At 42.5% G+C, this 21,001-nt stretch overlaps 1 protein-coding gene across 1 annotated transcript in view; it reads right to left on the minus strand.

Moving 5' to 3' along the window:
• Window positions 1–3,424: 3,424 nt before the first annotated feature.
• The window catches only part of LOC120026080 (neurofascin-like), a 54,096-nt gene continuing 36,519 nt past the window's right edge, over window positions 3,425–21,001 (minus strand). Inside the window, exons 21-23 of the mRNA XM_038970877.1 lie at window positions 18,196–18,327; window positions 16,864–16,933; window positions 3,425–6,574 (exon numbers count right to left, since the gene is read on the minus strand). Coding sequence (XP_038826805.1) covers window positions 6,346–6,574; window positions 16,864–16,933; window positions 18,196–18,327 — 431 coding nt within the window. The 3' untranslated portion in view covers window positions 3,425–6,345. The remainder of the gene's footprint in view (window positions 6,575–16,863; window positions 16,934–18,195; window positions 18,328–21,001) is intronic.

Here is a 21,001-nt window from a genome sequence, read left to right on the forward strand (position 1 = left end):
CATGATCAATAGCTTACCGAAATACCTTAGTTTAAAGGAGATTCATGTCTTTATAGCCCAATCCACAGAGAGGGGCAACAATATAGCACTCTGGTAGATTAAATCAGATATGGTGTGTGTGGAGTTTTCCCTGGACAGGTTCCGTAGTAATGTGATGTGCTACCTGGCAGGGCTTGGTGTCGTGAACATCTGCTTCTGTTTACCTTAACGTATCCCTGTGGAGATCACAGAGCATCTGCTCTGGGGAGGGGAGGGGACATTTTGCCTGGTTAGGGTTGTCTTTAGGGTTGTCACATTGTGTAATGACTTCCAAGTTAGACTGCTTCCCTGTGTGGGGACTTCTATGTTAGACTGCTTCCCTGTGTGGGGACATCTATGTTAGACTGCGTCCCTGTGTGGGGACTTCCAAGTTAGACTGCTTCCCTGTGTGGGGACTTCTATGTTAGACTGCCTCCCTGTGTGGGGACATCTATGTTAGACTGCTTCCCTGTGTGGGGACTTCTATGTTAGACTGCGTCCCTGTGTGGGGACTTCTATGTTAGACTGCTTCCCTGTGTGGGGACTTCTATGTTAGACTGTGTCCCTGTGTGGGGACTTATATGTTAGACTGCTTCCCTGTGTGGGGACATCTATGTTAGACTGCGTCCCTGTGTAGAGACTCCCTGTGTGTGTCCCTTCTAAGTGTCTCAGGAGTGTAGCAAATTATTATTCAGAATCTCTGTAGAGCAACCACCATGCTCCACTGTAATGACATGGTCCTTACAAACAGTTCTACTGTGGCCCAGTGGATCATAGTATACCACTTTCTTTTACCTGTCTAATAAGTACTTAACAGTGGCCAATTACTGACACAGCTGATGAATGAATGTCTAATTAGCAGCTACAGTACTTCATTTAGGCCTTTGAGAGCAAAGGCCAATCCGTATCGCAGAAGTTCAGCTTTACAGCGTGATTGAAATTTAAAGGTAACGTTCCCTTGTTAGCGGAGACTGCATTCACGGTAACCGCTGCACGTCGGCTCAATCTGAAATGACCTTTTACATTTCTACCACACAATCTGTAATGCTACAGCGATACAGGTTGAATAGTGTGTTAAAATGCCAACGCAACATTTGCCTTAACTGCAGACAATAGAATTATGGCATGTCTTGCCCTTTTAAATATGGTCTGTGGTGCGCGTCTGTAGAATATGGAGTTGTGTTGTCGTTTTAATTACGGAATATTTTGCCATATATTAGCTGTCAGTCAAACTGGGCATTCATCCTGAGTGCTGAAGCTTAGGGTTACGGTTTGATATAATGTTAAACTTAAGTTTAGGCATTCATTCAGAGTGGTTATCGCATAAACTGACAGAGTGTGCTAGTGTAATACCATAAATGGCTGAAATGTAATACTGCTTGTATATACGAGACAAAGTTATGGCTCCAAGGTAATTACAGGACAGATTGTTATTTATGAAAGAATAACAAGTCTCATGTTTAACAATGACATTTACTTCGAGGAATCTCATTAGCCATGATATCATGAACACATCATTTCGCAAGGATGCAGCATCTTATAACCACCGTATAAAACGATTACTGTTCTCCAATTCCAGACTCTAATGCAATGTCCTCCTTGCCTTGGTTAAACCTGATCACAAGGCAATCCCAATTTGTCAGTAACATTCGGCATTTCCCCCTCTGCATGCAAGTAACCTAATTCCCTTCATGTAGAGGGAGGAGGGTGTAATTACAGAACACTACCGTGAGACATGGGAATGAGCGGGTGTAGTGTCGTTTTCGTCAGCACCGGCCACCGCTACGTTCACTAATGGCTTTTATGGGTGACGTATTTGACAGAGAGAGGCTAAAGAGAGAGGTCTGTGGCTCTCTTTAGAAAGGCGGCATGGTGGCGTGATTAGGACATTAATATTTACAAGCCTTGTGGGGGTCAAGGCAGGGAGAATGTATTCAGGCGTCTTCAATAAAACATACCATCAACCTACTCCAACTCCCCCTCTCTCTCTCTTTTGGTCTGCCAGCTGATTTATTGTTGTGCTGCTTGTATTAATCTTGCCAGTGTTTTGGGGTTTGTTGTCGACATGGAGGGGGAACAGTAGCCCTGCCAGTTTAATAGGAATGATGTAATCCATTCTAGGCATACATCAGAAGATAAATGAGAAAGTTATTTATGGTAGGGCTGTTTGGTGGGCTAAACCTAGACTGGGCCAGGGTCCAGTAGTGCTTAACCTTTAATGCTAAACCTAGACTGATAAAAAAACTATATCAAGCTCCAAGAATGTATACAGTACCTGTATGTGTATAGTATTTCAAACAGTTTTTGTAATAAAACATATTGACTGATGCACAAATAAACTCAGTAAACATTGGAAATTCATTTCTATTACTTTTCTGGATTTGGAAGTTTCCAGACTCTGGGAAGTGATTGAATAGTACGAGTTGTGTTGACATGGACAGAACCATAGAAGATAAAGACAATAGCCAGGGGTTAGGGAAAAAGAGATAGCTTTACTATAAAGAAGGCGTCTCTAGCAGAAGTTGCAACATCTCATCATACACGCATACATTGTGAATATATTAATATGCCATTTCTCCGTTGATTAGATGTACCTTACAAAAGCTGTTCTTTTGCGTGTAGAGGCTTGACGGACGAGCTGCTTTGATACACTTATAATTGTAAAAGTAAAATGCAGAAATGAAAATAATTTCAAATAACAAGAACATGAACAATAACAATACATGCGCCAATTTAATAAGTGTTATGGGCATCTCGTTGAAGAATAAAATCGCAGTTTTGCAGAATCTCAAATCAAGTGAACTCAAAGCTGTGAAAATGCACATTGATACTTTTACATTTTTTGTTACCCCTTGATAGTTTAAAAGTTATTTGCTATTGTAAGGGAGGAGTCGTGTCGAAAGATACACATATTACAAACGGAATAAAAAAACACTACTCCTTATGCACCTCCAGTAAACGCACACAAACAAATAAAAATACATAAGAAAGCACTGTGTATCAGCAAATATGCATTATTATATTTTCTGTTTTCTAGCCAGTTCACTAATTACCCCTTAAGGATCCATACAGGGAAAGGAGAAAGGCTGTCAGGGGAAAGGGCTTGTACAGAACTCAAACAACGGTGAGTTCAAGGCCAAATCCGCCGTCGAACATTCTGTGATTCAGTAGTTTTTAAGGGTTGTTGGAGTTTTGTGATTGGACTGTTTCTCTGTGCACTTTGTCTTGTTGAGGAGAGCGTATAGCAACAGGAAAGGCACTGTATTGTGTCTCTGCCAGCACTCCTGGCCTCCTGTGTCCTCATGTTAATACAGTGGTCAGGTGTCTGTGCATGGTAGGCTAATGTAGTCACTACCCAGTGGTCACGGTGAACTTTACCACAAAGAAACAACATGAAAAACAAATGGGTCAAAACTTGCTTTGACATACTGGAGAAAGAAGGTTTAAAGAGGACCCGTTCACAGAGGATGTTGATGGCCATACAGTATATTACATTTTTTTAAGTCTAAGAGGAGGAAGGCAGAACACAAGACATCTCTTTAAAGAAGTGAAACACACGACCAAATCTGTCCCTTTCAAAATGGCCACCAGCCACTGGGCTGTCACCAGGAGGAGTGGAGCAGCAGGCATGTAAGCTGAATGGCATGATGGGAGAATGAGTCTGTGCAGCCTTGAGAAAGTCTGGGGTTGCCTTATTAAGAGATGACAATACAAAAACAAACAAAATAGGGGAAAAATGGCTATCCGTTACCTCAGCAAATGCTTTTTTTTTTCATACCTATTGAACAGGTGTGTGCAGTATGCTACAACAACACATTTCATTAGCACTTTTTATTTACACCATAAAGTGGCTGACTACTGTATACCTGTTCCACAAGATAGTGTTTATTATCAACTGTTTCTTTTGAATTAGTGATCATCAGAAAAGTGACGGACCGATAGACAAGTCACAAGCCATATATTACAAGTTCAAAGCAAGTTCTTAGGGACAACATCAATTGAGTAATTTTGAGTCACAATCGTAATCAAAGCTACATTGCAAAGGTCCACATGACATCATTCTTGGGATGCACCAGGTACATTTGCTTGGTGGATACAGATTTGTGACTATTTCTTTACTCATAAAGCAGTTTTTCTGATAGATATTTACAAATACATATTGTTTCAGGACTTACGTGTACGTACAGTTACAGTATGTCAAACAAATAAGCAATGTTACATTTCTGTGTTAAGTTAAAGTTATATTAAATCAATTCTAATACCAACATGGAATAATAACAGTAATACAAACATGAATACTCAACATGAAGAGCAGCACAATGAATAGATCACCACAACGTCTTTAATGGTGACAGTCAATGTTGTTAGTTTACACAAAAATACCCATAGCAACAAAAGATGTGTCATACAGCAGATTTCCCTTTTCTTATGTACAATAACAAATCCCGTTAAGTTCTTTATCGTGGCTTTCAGAGTGGGTTCTGATGTGATACCATTGATTCAGTTGGTCAAACATGTGTATTCAACAATTAATAAGTGAATTACTAATATATTAATTAACACTATCGACATAATGTAATAAATTAAAATATAAAATAGTTATCTGAAATACAATGTGACCTCTGTTAGCTAATTGTAATTTGTTAGCTAAGATCTATTTGATTTAACGTGAAAGACTTTAGTAATGCTCTTGTAATAAGTTGTAAAAGTGGGTGCTGAGCTTTCTACCGCTTCGAGAGGTGAAACATCAAGGAAGACTCATGAATGAGTTCTACTATTGAAAGGATCAAATGGTAAAATGGCGGTCGACCAATGTATTAGTATCGATGCGCTCTAACTTCTTCACACTTCCTTGACATACTGGCTTCGTATGACAATGATGACTAGGGCCAGGTGGCATCTGCAGGGACCTTCATTACCTTCACAGAGTTATCTGTATCTTATATTCAAAGACATTACATATGTTTTGTAGCAGTATTTCGTTTATTTTTGACTTCAACAGTCAATTAGGATTCCAAATCATTTCTAGAGGTTTGAAGGTGAAGACATGCCTCTACAGATTCCTCCTGTCCCATAACGAGATCAGTTATAAAAGAAGCAGACAAAAGAGGTGCCGATCAAGCCAAGCCTAAGGATCACAGTCATGCTAAACAGGAAGTAAACAAGAAGTGAGTCACCTCCTTGGAGCACCATTCGCCATAGAGATGGACAGACAGTCTGTAGCAGTTTACCAAGCAGAGCAAACCTCCTCTCCAAGCTACTTTTCCTTTGTCTCTTGCACTAAAGTACTACCATGCTTGAAAAAAAATATTTTCTTCAAATGTCATTTATAACTGACATAGTATAGGCTTGTACTATAACAAAGCTTGAGGCAGGAATGGCATTGCTATAGCTGTGGCCATTTTGAATATCTCCACACTACTTGAGTTTGGAGGTGAAACAGAAGTACATTTACCACAGCGGGATGGGGAGGAAACGATACCATTTCATTAAGCAAGTTATTCTTCTTTAAACCTGTGAGAATCAACACAAAAACAACAAAAAATAAAATTCATAACCAGACTTTACCCAAAAACATGAGGTGGTGGTAGTGCATAGTTTTGCAGCGAATTAGAAGGTGAGCTAGCAGAGTTTACAGCATTCATATATTCTAATGACTCGTCTATTGTACCAGAATTATCTCTCTTTGCGGAAATATCAATATGATAAACATATCTGCCGACATCCTGCTGTGTTGGTGGTCTGTAGCTGATATGTTCACAGGAGGAGCGTCTGTGTCTCCTTCCCTAGGAATGCTGGGTAAAGATATGATATGTGTGGGAGGAAGAGGGGGGTTGCGGGAAAAGCTGAGGACGTTGAAAACAAAAAAGCTCTAGTGCCACACAAAATGCTTGAAAACCTCTGCGTTGCCTCTTAGTCCTCTATACTTGAGGCCAGCCCTTTAGGCACACTAACGTCTGTGTGATGGGCAAGAGGAGGAGGAGCATAGAGAAACCGGTACTGTTCAAGATTCCCAAACTTTGCCTCGGCAAGCCATTTTCTGGAGCTGACAATAAAGGCTTGGCTCACTGTATATGGTAGCTTCCATTCCATTCGCACCCCTTTATTTCTCAGAGGAATGGTTTCTCCGTCCGCTTAAAGAGGCCAAACAGTCTCCAGGCAGGCGCTGTGTGTTTACGTGTGTATACGTGTTTTCATAGATTCATATATATATATTCATATTCATATCTGTGTTTGTGTGTGTGTGGTAGTAGTAGTGGTGGTAATAGCACCCTCCGACCGCTAAGGGGAGCTCCTCAGATCCCCAGGCCGAGGCCGGCGGGGGGGTTACGCCAGCGAGTAGATGGCGTTAACGGGTGAGGTGGCCTCGGAGCTTTCGTTGCCCTCTGTTTCGTCCTTGTCCTTCTTGACTGTGTACTGGCCAATGAAGGAGCCGTCTTCGTTGAACTGGCCGTCCCCTCCCTCGCCGTAGTCTACCAGGCTGTCGTCACTCTCCTTCACCCCGCCGTCCAGAGAGTTCTGGCTACCCTGCAGAGGCTTGTTGTCCTCGTCGCTGCTACAAAGGGTAAAAAGGTCAAAGGTTAGACTCTGCCTGTGATGTCATCGACACGGTCATCACCGCAAGTGAGTCCTTACCGTCCCAAAGGTTAAGGGGGAGAGAGAATATGGGTCAGAGGAGAACTGGGGAAGGGAACAGCTGTATACAAGAGAAGTGTTGACTGTAGTTTTCCGCAGTCCTTTCTCTTACAGATCATCACAGGCTGAAGCTGAGGTCATTCAGTTCACACGGGAACACAATCACTTTCAAAAAAACAATTTTGGAACAACATCGATACTTGCCTTTAGCTATGATATAAAAACACTGGCAGTTGTCAACCAGAGTGCAATAATATAAGCTTGCTGAAATAAATACTGTAGACTACAATAACTGCTACAGCACCGCTGAGTCATTGGGGAAGCCGTATGTTGCCCTTAAATGCTCAAACCAACGCATTCTCACACATACACATGCCACTCAGTCTGGACTATGTTCTGATGTGAGATCTGTGCATTAACCTCATGCTCACACACAAAGCAGAGTGTTGCGGGGATTGGACAATTTGTGTGAAAGCTCAAGTTAGAGTAGGTGAGCGCATCTCAATTCAGAACATGTCCCTATGTCTTCTACCTCTGCAGTAGGGAGAGAGAACTGTCATGCAGAGGGACACTGGTGCTATCAACCGACATTAGCTCTCTAGACTCTTACAACAGGCAGATAGCAAACAGCAGAAAGGCATTACCAGAGCAGAGGGAAGAGAAAAAGATGGAAGTTTAGCTCTTCAACAGTCTTTCCGTCATAGTTGGAGGTGTTGAATATTTATCTTGGCTGTAGAAAGGATCGATCTACAAACCAGACTGTGTTGACATTTTCTTTGGTGATTTGCTGGTGTGGTACTGTATCAAGGCTGGCCGGTTAGTAGACCAACTACATCGGAATATAATCTGACAGAGATTACCTGAAGTCATGGCTCTGAGCATGCTCCATGCAGTCACCAAATCAACTGAGCACACAGGTCATCAACCAAGAATTACCAAGGAAACCAGACCGAACTGTATCAACACTAGTAAATAAGAGTCTGGTAGCAACAGTTGTGATGTGTGTGTGCGTGTGTGTGTGTGTGTGTCTGTGTGATTGTAGATAGAACGTGTCTCAGTGATGTACTGGGCCATCTTCACCACACACTGGAGGGCCTTTTGGTCGTGGACGGAGCAATTCTGGTACCAGGCCGTGATGAAACTGGTAAGGAAGCTCTCGATGGTGTATTTGGAGAGGACCTGGGGTGGCATGCCAAATTTCTTCAGACGCCTTAGGAAGTAGAGGCACTGTTGCACCCTCTTGACAAGAGTGGTAGTATTGTTGGTTCATATCAAGTAATCGGTGACGTGGACCCCGAGGAATTTAAAACTACTGACTCTCTCTTCTGCAGTCCTGTTGATGTGGATCGGGGCATGTGCCAGTTCACTTACATCCTTCCTATAGGCTGACTGGTTGATGTTGGTTATCAGTGTGGAGGAGGTTATTGCCAATCCTCACAGCCTGTGGTCTGCCCGTCAGGAAGTCCAGGATCCAGCTGCAGAGGGTAGTGTCCAGACCCAGGGCTCTGAGCTTGGTGACGAGCTTGGAGGGAACAATAGTGTTGGATGGTGAACTGATGTCAATGAACAGCATTCTCACGTAGGTGTTCCTCTTGTCAAGATGTGTAAGGGCTGTGTGAATCGCGATAGAAATGGCATCTTCCGTGTATCTGTTGGAGAGTCAGGGAAATTAGAGTGGGTCCAGTGTACCTGTCATGCTGGCAATGAAGTGGGCCATGACCAGCCTCTCGAAAGCACTAAATGGTGACAAGGGTGAGTGCGACGGGGCGATAGTCATTTGGGCATGTGAACTATTGGGCATTGGAACGATGGTGGTCTCCTTGAAGCAAGTGGGGACTACATCCTGGGATAGGGACAGGTTGAAGATGTCAGAGAAGACGCCCGCGAGATGGTCACCCACACTCTGAAGATGCAGTCAGGGATGCCATTTGGCTGGAGACTTTGTGAATATTCCCTCTTGAGATCTGTCCTCACATCAGCCGTGGAGAGCGAAAGCATCCGGAGCAGTGAGATACTTCCTGGATGGCTCTGTATTGTCTGCCTCAAAGCGAGCATAGAAGATGTTAAGCTCATCTTGGAGGGAGGCTTCGGTTGGCACCAATCCGCTGGATTTGCCTTTATAGTCAGTGATAGCCTGTAGTCCTTGCCAAGTGTCGCAAGTCTGAGTTGTCGAACGAATGGATTTGCGGAGCTTGTACCTGCTTGCCTTGTACACTTCCAACTGAGTCGTTGTGGTTCGTTCTGCTGACATTAAATGTTGCAGTACGGGCTCACAGCATGGTATGGATGTATCTGTTCATCCAGGGTTTTTGGTTGGGTTATATCCAGATTGGTATTGTGTGTACAACATCATCAACACATTTTCTAATGAAGCCTGTGACTGACGATGTATATTTCTCAATGTTAATGGATAAGTTCTGGGTGGATGAATAAAAAAAAATCAAATCAGCATTCTCAAAACAGTCCTGCAGCATTGCTCTGTCCAGCTCCTCACTATTCTCTGTGTTGGTGGCTCCCTCTTGAGTTTCTGCTTGTAGGCATGGAGTAGGAACACAGAGACGGGATCTTATTGGCTGAAGTGGTGGCGGGGGATTGCTTTGTACGAGCCATGGATGTTTGTGTACAGATGGTCCAGCATGGTCCTCTCGTGAGGCAGGATACATGTTGGCGATACTTTGGAATAATTTTTAAAAGATTTGCTTGGTTAAAATCTCCTGCGACAAAGACAGCTTCCGGGTGAGAGGCTTCTTGCAGGCTAACATTATTGTACAGTTCACTGAGTGCCACCTTGCTGGTTGCTTGTGGCGGTATGTACACAGCTGTGATAATAATACACATGAACTCCCTCAACATATAGTGGGGTTGGCATTTTAGCATCAGGAACTCCAGGTCGGTTGTGAACAGATGTTTTTAATTTCATTACACCAGGAAATGTTGATGAGGAAGCATACACCTCCCCTACTCTTACCAGAAGCCGCCATACGATCCATACGGAAAATGGAAACGCCATCTAGTCGGATAGCAGAGTCGAGTGAGTTTCACGTAAGCCATGTCTCTGTAAAAACAAAGACACAGCATTCCCTGATGTCTGCGATTGAAGCCTTGCTCTGAGCTGAAAGATTATTTTCCAGCAATCGGACATTAGCCATCAGGATACTACACTCTTAGAAAAAAGGGTTCCAAAGGGGTTCTTCGGCGGTGCCCAAAGGAGAACCATTTTGGGTTCCATGTAGAACCCTCTGTATAAAGGACTCTACATGGAACCCAAAAGGGTTCTACCTGAAACCAAAAAGGGTTATTCAAATAGTTATCCTATGGGGACAGCAGAAGAACCCTTTTAGGTTCTTGATAGCACCTTTTTTTCTAGGAGTGTAAGAAGAGGTCTTTTCAGCCTAGCTCAGAGTTCGCCTTCCCTTACTTTTCTTCATCACCGGCTTTGCCTTTGGTCAGGTAAGCCCGCAGTGCGAGGAACTATGGAACTAATGTATTATTCCAGATCTGGGAGGTTGAGAGATAAGTGTGTAGCTTCCAATCATGATCCAGAAGTGTTTGTCGGTCGTAGGAATATTGCACGAAGATTCTGAGCAAACAAAGTAACAATGAACGCAGAAAAAGCAATACAAAAGCAATGTCAAGCAGGAACCAGCAAGACTCGCCGTCCTCAGAGCCGCCATCTTATCATACATGAGAGAGTGAGAGTCTAGAGAAGATAAGTAGACCAGAAAATAAAGAGAGTGAAATAGATGAGAAGAAACTGGATAACTGCACGGGAGATGTTTTTTATATTTTAATCGATTAATATACTGAGTGAGGAATTGATCAGGAGTGTTAGAACTCACTCTCATACATACAATAGTGTATGTAGACATTGGCCTTATACAGGCATGGTCAATGACAACCTTGATTTTTAGTAGACCTGAGCAGATGGAGAAATGAACTTATTAGATTTTCACAACCCTCAAATTCACTAAGATTTATCGAACCATAAGGTGAGAAGCATAGCAGCTGGCAAATACGAAACTATTGTCCATAGTTCTAAATCCACTCAAGAGTGGAGTATTACAGCTGAATTATGAGGACATCTCCACATTATATAATTGAATAAATCTACTAGAGTGGCAAAGTCATTAAAAAAAACTTGACTCAAGTCGCGGGTTTCCCAGCTTTCGTGTGTTGACCTTATCGCTCAAGCAATATTAGTGAGCCAGAAGGTTTAGAGGAGGTATAAAAGACCAAGCGTTCTTCGACTTTAAACCTCTTTAGAATGAGAGGGTGTAGAATGATTCAATTATCTGATTAGATTATTTTTTAAGAAAGGAGCAAAGGTGGAAAAAGTAACTGGGAATACTTTATTCTACTGAAATAAGCTGCAGTGTCTGAAACTACTTTCAAAACAAACTGTTTCATCTTTGTTATTTGAGCATTTTTCTATAAAGATGAATATTATCCAGCTCAATTAACATATCAATTGGACTAGAGAAATCAATTGCGTAAATGTCAACATCAGTTTGTTACTTTCCACCTCCGCTTACTTCGACATGACTGGAATCAACAATATCTTGGAAATGAAATGAGGATTTTAGTTGGTTAAGCCTTAGTGGGAATATGTTTGAGCTACGACTTTCATTCAATTGAAAACAGAATGGTCAATGTTCAGTCAATTCAACAGGTTGTGATTAGTGTGTGATTAGATATTAATCGATTAAAATCCAATGCAAGAAGTCTGAGCGATCTCAAAGTAAATAATGCATATTACTTCAGGGTTATTCTGGTTGTGGTGTGCACTGCGCAGACTCCTTCCATACCTTTTCAAGGAACAACTTGATTTGACCCAATGGGAACAGAAACCAAAACAGAAAGACAAAGGAAAGACGTAAGGTGAGGAAGAACAAAAAACAGAGACGGCTAAAAACACACTGAACAGACAAACATACTGAATAAACACACGGATTGAAAATGAGATCTTAAATGCGATCTTGAATGGGGGGGAATTGCTAATATACCTGAGTGATATAGACCTAAAATCACATTTACTAGTGGGTCAAAAACATTTGGGTGCCCATACATAGTTGCCCCATACTAATACTGTACTATGACATCAAACAAACAAAAACACAGATGAAGCAACAATAATCATAGGATACCGAACAAAAAGCCCTAGAATTAGGTTTTACATAGCCAAAGGAAAATGGGATAACTATCTATCTGGTCATGAGGTGCATCAAGGCTAGCTCTGGTCCACGGTGTTACGTGAGGCTTGAACCTTCTTCAACTGAAGAAAATGCCTTCTACGGAGGAATGAATGGACAGATGGAGGCAGCTGAAGCCGTTTCAAGCCGCAAGTAACACACGGGACCAGAGCTACATCAAGGAGCGCATCTGTGGGTTTGGCAATTGGCAAATGAAGGCCCTAACAGCTGAGTCTGTAGCACCACAGCAAGTCAAACTGGATACACCATAGACCAGGGATGGCCGGATCTAGTCCTGAAGAGCTGCAGAAGGTGCAGGCTTTTGTTCCAGCCCAGCTTTAACACCCCGATTCAAACAAACAACCAGTCTTCAATGTACAAACCACAGAACGTTAAATCAAGTGTGTTACAGCTGGGCTGGAACAAAAGCTTGCACACTGTGGCGTTCCAGAAGCAGGGTGGGCCACCACTGCCATAGAGTCACGCACATGCAGAGATAGAACTGTCAAAGTGTTTATACATCATAAATTAAGAAAAGTACTCCCCCACATGAAAAAATACTATAGTCTATTTTAGCAACAAGGCACGAGGGGGTGTGGTATATGGCCAATATACCACGGCTAAGGGCTGTTCTTACGCACTACAGTGAATACTGTCTTATACTGTCATATTTACTGTAGTATAATGTATCATACTGTATTATACTGTAATATGTACAGTTAACTATAGTATAAATAGTGTATTAAAAGAAAACTGTATACACTATAGTAAAGAATGTAGTGTTTTTGCAGATTGTAGTATACTGTAGTGTTTACTGTCGTGTTTTTGGAGACATTACTGTAATATTTACTATAGTGTTTGACATAGAAGTGGAGGTTTTCTCCTTCAGGAAACCTATTGGAGAAATAATAAATGAGCACATCTTCCATAACCTGTGGGAAAACAATATATGGTCGACACTTGGCATTTAGATTTCTCACTTATGGGTGGCACAAATTGCGATATGGGGAGGCAAATTCAATACTGTTGTTTTTACAGTAATTTAAAAAGTGTACTGTTTGTACGGACTGTAGTGTTTTTACGGACATAACTTTAGTATTTATTACAGTGTTCTCTATAGTAAGTACTACCCATGTTTAATGGATACTACAGTGTGTAGTATAGTATTATACAGTATACTACAGTTTACTATAGTAAGTACTGTAGTATTCTATAGTACACTGTAGTATTTTTTTATGTGGGCCAGAACATACTAAGTTTACTCCTGCATGTTTATTTTATCGACATATCTGTCAGTCTGACCCTTTTGAAGGCCCAGGTTGACTCAACCGAAACGGGACAGAATAAGCATTTGTTTATTGGACGTGAGCAGCAGTGAATGTCAGCATGTAGGAAGGAGATAGTGTTGTACGTGTTGCTATTTTATCTGCATACAAAGGCTTTATTGTCACATGTTGCAAAGGTTCTCTGCTGCTTATTCCCCAAATTGGTTCCTCAAGGGTGTCAAACTCCAACGGAAGACCTTCCAACCTCCCTCCTTAAACCCTCTCTCCATCAGATTCTACCCTACACTTTCTTCCCTCCCTCCCTCTCACTTCGGCCCAAATTGATTTCCGTCCTCAGCCTTCGCCTCTGCACCTGGTGGTTGCTGCCTTTTGAAATGTCAGCTGTTGGAAGAAAAACAAAGCAATTAACCTTAAGGGTAGGAAAACACGATCAAAGCCTCGACAGAGACAAAGGGTTCAGGACTTCTCAGTGCTCACGATCAGTTTCAGGATCACCACATCACCTACCTGATCCATGAAACACTTGACAGCTCTCTAGGGACAGATAAGAAAACCCTGCATATTCTCTCTCTCTCTAGCTCTCCTTCGCTCTCTCTCATCTGCAAATTACCTGGATTTACCTGACACTTTATTACCTGATTAAATTGACACTTTCAGAGTATATTGAGATTAGTGACTCTTCAGCTGTGGATCTAAAGTGAGGCCTGTGGTACTCCGAAATCTGCTTTTCCAACTCTGTGATATCCTGCAGACTGGTAATAAGAAGAGGCTTTCACAGTACGGAGCCTTGGCTCACTGTCTGCGCACTTCAGCGGAGTCCTGAACACTAACACGCTTTTCTCACTTGAATGTCATAAGCCTGAGGCGACGCTTAAACCACAGCTATGATTAGCCTCACTTGCCCCATATTGAACACTTGCTGCTCTTAACCCTGAACAACCCATGGATGGATCTGGTCCCTGCCAAGAACTCTCCACCAGAGGCCTGTATTGAACAGGTACAGAACAGCCTTGGGCTTAAGTTATTTTGCCTATTGTAATGGCTGTTGTTCTGCTTGTGAGGTAGCAGGTGTGGAACAGCCATGGCCAGGCCATGGATACACAGGGCAATAGATGATCTTAGCCTTAAGGTTAGGACAAAGTAGCCTGGTGATGCATAACATGGTTTAGCCCTGAAATGGGATTGTCCTATTCACTAACCTGCCTTGAAGGGAAAGTTGACCTAATTTTATGGAAGAAGACTATATACCCAAAGAGTCAGGGACTGATTATAGAAGCTTTTGTTAATTAGCTACAGCTTAGCTACATATTTCCGAAGTCCCTTGCCGGAAGGTCTAGCTGTGCAGAAACAACACTCTTCTCACTTCTATCTGTGTATTCACACTACCCGGAGAGTCTCAACTGCGCCCTGGTCACATGTTTGACACCCCGGGAACTGAGATATCTAAATTGGCTGGTGTACTGTGTTCACCTCCACCACCCATCTCTCACTTTCCCCTTCTACCCCATGAACAGTAGTGCAAAATGAGGAGGGTGAAGTTGGTCATAGACCATGATCTACCGTCGCAGTTATTGCCTCACTTCCGCACCCCCACTATTACCCCGAACGCCCCCAATCTCACCCCCAAACCCGCAGGCAGCCCCCCTCCCCCAGTCTGGAGGGGAGTATCTGCCCCAGACATGCGCAGGCCGGGAGCAGGATACCGTGCCAAAACCAAAGTACCTGTTCTCCTTTTCGTTCTCGTTCCTGTCAGGGACAGACGACCATTTCAGCGTGGAGAAGAGAGGGAAGAGACGTGGAGATAGGAGAGAGAGTAGAGAGAGCGAGAGAGAGGGAAGGGAGGAAGGAGACATCCTCCAGGTGACACACAAGCGTATGAGAGCCAGAGACGACACACACACACACACACACACGTACACGCCACACACCCTTACGCACACACACACACACACACACCCAAACATGCACGTACACATACACCAACACAACGTGTGAGTTATGTAGACAAAGGGATTAGAGCCAGTGCTATTGAGTGTGTGTCACTGTGTGAGCTTAGCAATGACCTTCACTGTAGGAAAGAGGTTAATATTAATAGACATTGATTAGAGACGAGAGCAGGGACTTGCTTTGGTTTTCCATTGTCGACATGCCTCACACACTTGTATAAACATAACAGTAGAGCACTGCTCACACACAAGTGATAATGGTTGATTTCACCTTTGAACATCACACTACACATCCAAGTGCTTTTAAAAACACTTAACACTTTAAAACCACAGCACTTTGTTGTCAAGTAGAATAAACACCTACAACAACACTGTTCAAATGATTTCATACATTTTTTTATGGTGTAAGTTTTCTGGGTGGCAGGCAGCCTAGCGTTTAGAGCATTGGGCAAGCATTGGGCAAGTAACCGAAAGGTTGCTAGTTTGAATACCCGAGATGTCAAGATGAAAAATATGGGGATGTGTGATTGAGCAAGGCACTTAACCCTTATTTGCTCCACGGGCGCCATACTACTATGGCTGACCCTGTAAAACGACACAATTCACTGCACCTATCCGGTGTACGTGAATATATATATATCATTTTTGTTGCTCGTAATGCTTTCTAAAAGCAAAACTAATAAAATCTCTTCAAATGACTCTAAATATACCTGACTAAACCATTGTAACTGGTCTAGGTAGTAGGTGCCCCCAAATCTTGGGTAAATGAAGGTGCCATGTTCCATTTCAGACTCATAAGAACAGTTAGGGGTTTGGGTTACAGGTTGCGTGGTGTTACTGGGGGTTGAGTACAGGGGCACTTCCTCTCCTTCTGAAGTTCTTAAGACACTGTCAGCGGTAATATGGTCATCACCATGGCAACAGAGGAGGAGGGTCACCCGAGAAGGTATCTCTACTCAGGAATTAGCTTTGGTCATGTGAGAGGTCAAAGGTCATTGCTACCTTGGAAACCAAAGGCCAAAGGTTTTGTGTGTTACCACCACAACAATACACACCAGACAGGCTGTGTACGGATGCTTCTCTATGTACTTTAGTTATGGATTTAGGTGGCAAACAGAAGCTACACATTTAAGTGTGCACATACCCTCTGCCTGTCTGTGTAACTTAGGACATGGGTTTTAGCACCATTTCAATAAAGCAGGATCAGGATGATTAGAGTGAGTAAGCTGACTTGACGGTTAAGTTAGAGGGTTAATTAATCAGTAAAAGTGGACAGAGAGAGTCTCATTCCCCACAGAGAAAAACGAGTGGAGACAGATCAGTGGGACCTGGAATGAGCAAAAGACAATCACTCACCAACAAATATATATACTACTGAACACATGCATTGCTAGACCTAACACATACTAACTCCTGTCATAACAGGATTACAAGACCTAAGAGTCCCTGTCCCTCGTTCCTGATGTCTAAATACAGTACATGCAGATCAACACTGCTACGCATGATCCTAAGACTGAACACCATACATCATAATCATGATGACTAGCATACACATACATAAGTAAACCAACCAGACAAAAGCCTACTAAATCCCCCTCTATATAAGCCTGCATGACTCAGTCATACCTAGCTCTATTTACTACACAGTGTTACAATAGAAAATCTGCATCGATGAATCGGTCACTGATTGGTGAAACACATATTTAACCTCCCAGGGGAACATTGGGCCATATAATACATAGTTCCGCAAACATATGAGAAATATTCATATTCAGGAGAAATACTTACTGGTAGTCAAATGATCCGTCCTCCCCTTTCTGATCCACCGCGTCCAGAGGGAGATCTTTTTTTTCTCGCACTGAAGAGCGATCAAGCCAAAAAGACACACATGAATACTGAACATGTATTCAAAGCTCCACCAAGGCCTTGGAATTTACATGGGTGCTGCTCTCCGTAATTGAATAACCCATTACATTTACATTTATGTTTGACCTGTAAACTCTTACATTGGAGCTTGACCCACTCCCACCCCACATCATTACCTTAACTGGGTATGTAACTCCCTTGTGTTACTAGCACTTCTCCAGTAACCCTTACCTGGGTATTTAACTGCCTTCTGTTAACCCTTACCTGGGTATTTAACTGCCTTCTGTTAACCCTTACCTGGGTATTTAACTGCCTTCTGTTAACCCTTACCTGGGTATTTAACTGCCTTCTGTTAACCCTTACCTGGGTATTTAACTGCCTTCTGTTAACCCTAACCTGGGTATTTAACTGCCTTCTGTTAACCCTTACCTGGGTATTTAACTCCCTTCTGTTAACCCTTACCTGGGTATTTAACTGCCTTCTGTTAACCCTTACCTGGGTATTTAACTGCCTTCTGTTAACTCTTACCTGGGTATTTAACTCCCTTCTGTTAACCCTTACCTGGGTATTTAACTGCCTTCTGTTAACCCTTACCTGGGTATTTAACTCCCTTCTGTTAACCCTTACCTGGGTATTTAACTCCCTTCTGTTAACCCTTACCTGGGTATTTAACTGCCTTCTGTTAACCCTTACCTGGGTATTTAACTGCCTTCTGTTAACCCTTACCTGGGTATTTAACTCCCTTCTGTTAACCCTTACCTGGGTATTTAACTCCCTTCTGTTAACCCTTACCTGGGTATTTAACTGCCTTCTGTTAACCCTTACCTGGGTATTTAACTGCCTTCTGTTAACCCTTACCTGGGTATTTAACTGCCTTCTGTTAACCCTTACCTGGGTATTTAACTGCCTTCTGTTAACCCTTACCTGGGTATTTAACTGCCTTCTGTTAACCCTTACCTGGGTATTTAACTGCCTTCTGTTAACCCTTACCTGGGTATTTAACTCCCTTCTGTTAACTCTTACCTGGGTATTTAACTGCCTTCTGTTAACCCTTACCTGGGTATTTAACTCCCTTCTGTTAACTCTTACCTGGGTATTTAACTCCCTTCTGTTAACCCTTACCTGGGTATTTAACTGCCTTCTGTTAACCCTTACCTGGGTATTTAACTCCCTTCTGTTAACCCTTACCTGGGCATTTAACTGCCTTCTGTTAACCCTTACCTGGGTATTTAACTCCCTTCTGTTAACCCTTACCTGGGTATTTGCCTCCGCGACTCCTCTTGATGAAGCAGACGATGAGGAGGATGAGGATGATGAGAGCAATTGCACACATCAGCCCGATGAACCAGCCCTGGGTAGCAATGTCCACCTGATCTTTACTGTAGGCTGTCAGCAGGCAAACACATTGACAAGCACACACACACGCACACACACAGGAGGGAGAGATGAGACACACAGAGAGAGGGGAGAAAAATAATAAGAGTCTGTTGTGCCCCAGATGAGTCACTGGCAATACGTCCGACCATCTGTCCTCATCCAAGACTTTTCAAATCAAGATACAGCAACCACACAAACTATGACAACCCAAAACCATCATCACAATATTCCATTATTCCCTCAATGCAGAGCTATTACCCTGAATGGAATCCCACTACTCATTCAATTGTTTTTCTTTATTTGTACTATTTTCTATATTGTAGAATAATAGTGAAGACATCCAAACTATGAAATAACATATATGAAACAACACATATGGAATCACGTAGTAACGAAAAAAGTTTTAAACAAATCCAAATAGATTTTATATTTGAGATTCTTCAAAGTAGCCACCCTTTTCCTTGATGATAGGTTTGCACACTCTTGGAATTCTCTCAACCAGCTTCATGAGGTAGTCACCTGGAATGCATTTCAATTAACAGGTGAGCCTTGTTAAAAGTAAATTCATGCATTTGAGCCAATCAGTTGTGTTGTGACAAGGTAGGGCTGGTATACAGAAGTTAGCCCTATTGGTAAAAGACCAACTCCAAAGACTCTGAGTGGTCGTTGACCTGGTTTGCTAACTACCTCTCTCTCAAAGATTGCAGTGTATAAAGTCAGAACATCTGCTGTCTCAGCCACTGCCTGTCAACAAGGGAGTGTCCCAAGGCTCGATCCTAGGACCCACTCTCTTCTCAATTTACATCAACAACATAGGTCAGGCAGTAGGAAGCTCTTTCATCCATTTATATGCAGATGATACAGTCTTATACTCAGCTGGCCCCTCCCGGGATTTTGTGTTAAACACTCTACAACAAATCTTTCTTAGTGTCCAACAAGCTTTCTCTGCCCTTAACCTTGTTCTGAACACCTCCAAAACAAAGTTCAGGTGGTTTGGTAAGAAGAATGCCCCTCTCCCCATGGGTGTGATTACTACCTATGAGGGCTTAGAGCTTGAGATAGTCACCTCATACAAGTACTTGGGAGTATGGCTAGACGGTACACTGTCCTTCTCTTAGCACATATCAAAGCTGCAGGCTAAAGTTAAATCTAGACTTGGTTTCCTCTATCGTAATCTCTCCTCTTTCACCCCAGCTGCCAAACACACTCTGATTCAAATGACCATCCTTCTCATGCTAAATTACGGAGACATAATTTATAGATTGGCAGGTAAGGGTGCTCTCGAGCGGCTAGATGTTCTTTACCATTTGCCCATCAGATTTGCCACCAATGCTCCTTATAGGACACATCACTGCACTCTATAATCCTCTGTAAACTGGTCATCTCTCTATACTTGTTGCAAGACCTACTGGTTGATGCTTATTTATAAAACCCTCTTAGGCCTCACTCCACCCTATCTGAGATATCTACTGCAGCCCGATCTTCCACATTCAACACTGCCAGTCACATTCTGTTAAAGGTCTCCAAAGCACACACATCCCTGGGTCGCTTGTCTTTTCAGTTTGCTGCATCTAGCGACTGGAACGAGCTGCAACAAACACTAAAACTGGACAGTTTTATCTCAATCTCTTCATTCAAAGACTCAATCATGGACACTCTTACAGACATTTTTGGCTGCTTTGCGTGATGTATTGTTATCTCTACCTTCTTGCCTTTTGTGCTGTTGTCTGTGCCCAATAATGTTTGTGCCATGTTTTGTGCTGCTACCATGTTGTGCTGCTTCCATGTTGTGTTGCTACCATGTTGTTGTCCTGTTGTGTTGCTACCATGCTGTGTTGTCATGTATTGTTGCCTTAATATGTTGTTGTCTTAGGTCTCACTTTATGTTATGCTTTGTTGTCTCTCTTGTCATGATGTGTGTTTTGTCCTATATTTTTATTTAATTGCTTATATCTTTAATCCCAGCCCCTGTCCCCACAGGAGGCCTTTTGCCTTTTGGTAGGCAGACACTGTAAATAAGAATTTGTTCTTATCTGACTTTCCTAGTTAAATAAAGGTTAAATAAAAAATAAAATAAATAAAAATAAATATTATGTCAAGAACAGCTCAAATAAGCAAAGAGAAACGACAGTCCATCAGTACTTTAAGACATGAAGGTCAATGTGGAACATTTCAAGAACTTTGAAAGTTTCAAGTGCAGTAGCGAAAACCATCAAGCGCTATGACGAAACTGGCTCTCATAAGGACCACCACAGAAAAGGAAGACCAAGAGTTACCTCTGCTGCAGAGGATAAGTTCATTAGAGTTAACTGCACCTCAGATTGCAGCTCATATAAATGTTTCACAGAGTTCAAGTAACAGACACATCTCAACATCAACTGTTCAGAGGAGAATCAGGCTTTCATGATCGAATTGCTACAAAGAAACCACTACTAAAGGACACCAATAATAAGAAGAGACTTGCTTGGGCCAAGAAACATGAGCAATGGACATTAGACCAGTGGAAATCTGTCCTTTGCTCTGATGAGTCCAAATTTGAGATTTTTGGTTTCAACCACCGTGTCTTTGTGAGACGCAAAGTAGGTGAACGGATGGTCTCTGCAAGTGTGGTTTTCACTGTGAAGCATGGAGGAGTGCTGGGTGTGCTGAGTGTGCAAAGCTGTAATCAAGGCAAAGGTTGGCT

Source organism: Salvelinus namaycush, chromosome 2 (assembly GCF_016432855.1).
Source record: "Salvelinus namaycush isolate Seneca chromosome 2, SaNama_1.0, whole genome shotgun sequence".
NCBI lineage: Eukaryota > Metazoa > Chordata > Actinopteri > Salmoniformes > Salmonidae > Salvelinus > Salvelinus namaycush.